Below are 2,987 nucleotides of genomic sequence, written 5' to 3'. Positions count from 1 at the left end.
GTAGAATGAGAAGATTCACTAATGGGAATAACTTTCTTTCCAGAAAGATGACATGTTGTAAAATTACATTTTGTTGTTAACTTTGCAACTCTGTCAATTCTTGAAGCACAATTGAACTGAGCACGGTAATTGTGTTTATATGGATTAATAACAGGTTACATCATGGCATAGCTCTTAAACACACCCAGTCTGAAAAGGAGGAGTCATCATTGGCCCTGTTCAGAGGGTCTAAGCTAGGAGTCACTCTCAGACAGTGCAGTCTCCACAGCTCTGTTTCCTGTTTTGACAGTTTATCATGGGATGTCACCTAAAACTGGGCTGGGTTTTTGTCTCATTTCCCCTTGAGTCTGAAGCACTGTGGCATTGTAGATATTGAAGTCATATGAAGCACAGTAATAATCAGCCTCATCCTCAGGCTGCACGCCTGAGATTGTCAGAGAGGCCTTGTTTCCAGATTTGGACCCCGTGAATCGATCTGGGATCCCGGTAGGTCGAGTACTTCCATACATCACAATTTTGGGGGCAGCACCAGGAATCTGCTGGTACCAGCCTGCACCATTGGTACCAACATTGCTGCTGGTTCCAGTGCAGGTGAGGGTGACTGTCTGTCCCACAGACCCTGACACTGATACTTCCTGAGTCAGTCCAGTCTGCGCCCAGGAGCCTGGAATGGAACAATGGAGAAACAGAGGTGAGACAGTTACTAGCCACAGCCTGTTTTTAAAACAAAGCATTTTCCCACCACAGCAGCCCCTCAACCCTGATCATGGTCTCTCACAAAATCACTTCCCCAAGTTCCCACTGTCAGTCACCTGGGTACTGAGCTAGCAGGAAGAGGAGGAGGACAGGAGGCCAGGCCATTGCAGAGACACCCTGGACTCTGATCTGGAGCTCACAAGGGAGACAACTGCAAAGAATCCCTCTTATCTTCCCCTGAGGGCAGAGCAGAAAGGAGCCCTTTATGCAAATCACCCCATGCCCACCTGGCCCTGGGCCTACATTTGGTGAAAGCTGAGTTGGAGGGGGAGCGGGGGCAACCTCCAGGGTGCTAGAGGTCACAGTTTCTAATCCCAAGGGAGTGCAGAGACCCTGGTGACAGGTTCAGAGCTAATTCCCCCAGCTGGCTCAGAGACAAGCCCACAGCGCCCCCTGCTGAGTTAGATGAAGATCAACCACAGAGACCAAACAATATGCCAGCACAATTCAAGTGTCAGCTGTCCAACAGATGCACTGCTCCTAAGCTGAATCTCAGGAGCAGATTCAGGATTTCCTAAACGTTCATATTAAGGAGGTTTATTATGCTCATAGGGTATGATCTGAAAACATCAACACCTGACTGCCAAGTGTAGTGTCAGGCCTAAAGCTCTCTGAGGGAAAAGGTATCAGCTTGATAAAGGTACTCAGGTACATTGGTACCTCCTCAACCGTCCCCTGAACCTGATGAGCACTTGCGGGTAGCCTGTCCACAGAATAGATTTCAGGTTGTTTTCCTGGAGGGATGCCTCTCCAGAATGGACTCTTTCTCATGATTTACTGGGCTTGAGGTTCAGCAGGGACACTTGACACAAAAGAGCCAGCAGCTGTCAAGGGAACATGTGTGGTCATACCTGGATCCCATGCCTTTTTTTGTAGTGTATTTTTGGCAGCAACTGGGAAGCCCATTCTTTGTTAGGATACTAACCTTAGGGTATGTCCATTATCATGTAGAATGAAAACTATGTCTTTGACTGGAGTATATAGAATTAGGTAAGTGTATTTATTGAGATTCTCACTTTTACAATGCTGTTAATTATAGCTTCACATATGTGTAATTCCAATACCACATTGATTACAAATATCACCAATCCCCACACCATAAACAATATCATTCATCCCCTTCTACCCCATGCCATTGCCACAAACTCAATTGTTCTCCCACTATGTTGCCTTTCAAACTTTGCTTTTACTTTGCTGAGTTATCTTTAAGTGTGACATATCAGAAAGAGAGCATTCTGTGTCTACCTCATTCTATTTGACTTCCTCAGCATGAAATCCTCTAGTTTCATCATGTTTTGCAGGCTGAATATTGTATGATTTTACATTTATTAGAACTGCTTCGTAGTCCATTTTGTATATATACTAAAAGTTCTTAATCCATTCACCCAAAGTTTTGACTTTCGATTGTTTTCACACCTTGGCTATTTCATGACGTGTGATAATAAACACTGGCATGCGCATATCCTTTTGGATTCATGTTTCCGTGTTTTGCAGTTAGATGCGAAGAAGTAGTATCAGTGGATCATATGATCCTGTTCTTTAAGAGATCCCCAGATTAGTTTCCATAGAGACTGGACCAAATGCCTTCCCATGAGGAGTAGATGACAATTTCTTTACCACCACAACTCTTCCAACACTGGCTGTTACCAGTATATAAATATATATCTAAATAGAGCAGTTTAAATATTGAGTTTTCAGAAAAGAAACCTGAGTGGGATAAGATTTTCCTACGATGCCTCATCTCTCTTTGTCCCTATGATAGCCCCAATTGTGTCCACCCTTACAGACATACTCAGCCTTGTCCTTTCGCTGCAGCCAGAGATGAGCAGAATCCCTGCATTGGTCAAGACATCACTGAATTCAGAGAAACAACTGGGACCAGCTGGCCCTGGTGATTGTTGGAGTTCATGTTTTAGTGCAGGAGATACCAGAGAAGGGTCTCTGGTTTCTGTTGGTACTGAGACAAGCTGTGGCCACCAACACAGAAGTCACTGCTTAGGGTACAGATTAGTGATCCCCTAAAGGTACTGAGAGGGACAGAGGGTGGGTGGCTAAGTCCGCAGAGGCTGGGAGAGGAAACCTGCAAACCCGCAGGTCATGGGATAGAGTCCAGCATTATTTCTTGGATCAGAGTTATGGGCTAAATCAAGCTGGAGGGTCTTCTCTATCACCCCTACGCCTGATCCATCTATGCAGAGAGAGAGAAGCCAGACAGGGGTCCAGGCCATGAT

General features: G+C 45.3%; 1 gene segment (V, D, J or C); it reads right to left on the bottom strand.

Annotated features, from left to right (window-relative positions):
• Positions 1–293: 293 nt before the first annotated feature.
• Positions 294–861, bottom strand: LOC101551361 (immunoglobulin lambda variable 2-23-like). The segment is given in 2 exon segments: positions 294–664; positions 813–861. Coding segments are annotated over 2 exon segments (420 nt in total).
• Between the last annotated feature and the right edge of the window lie 2,126 nt (positions 862–2,987).

This window comes from Sorex araneus, chromosome 9, assembly GCF_027595985.1.
Source record: "Sorex araneus isolate mSorAra2 chromosome 9, mSorAra2.pri, whole genome shotgun sequence".
NCBI lineage: Eukaryota > Metazoa > Chordata > Mammalia > Eulipotyphla > Soricidae > Sorex > Sorex araneus.
Note: the sequence above shows the minus strand (reverse complement) of the source record. Positions and strands in the feature narration are given on the sequence as shown.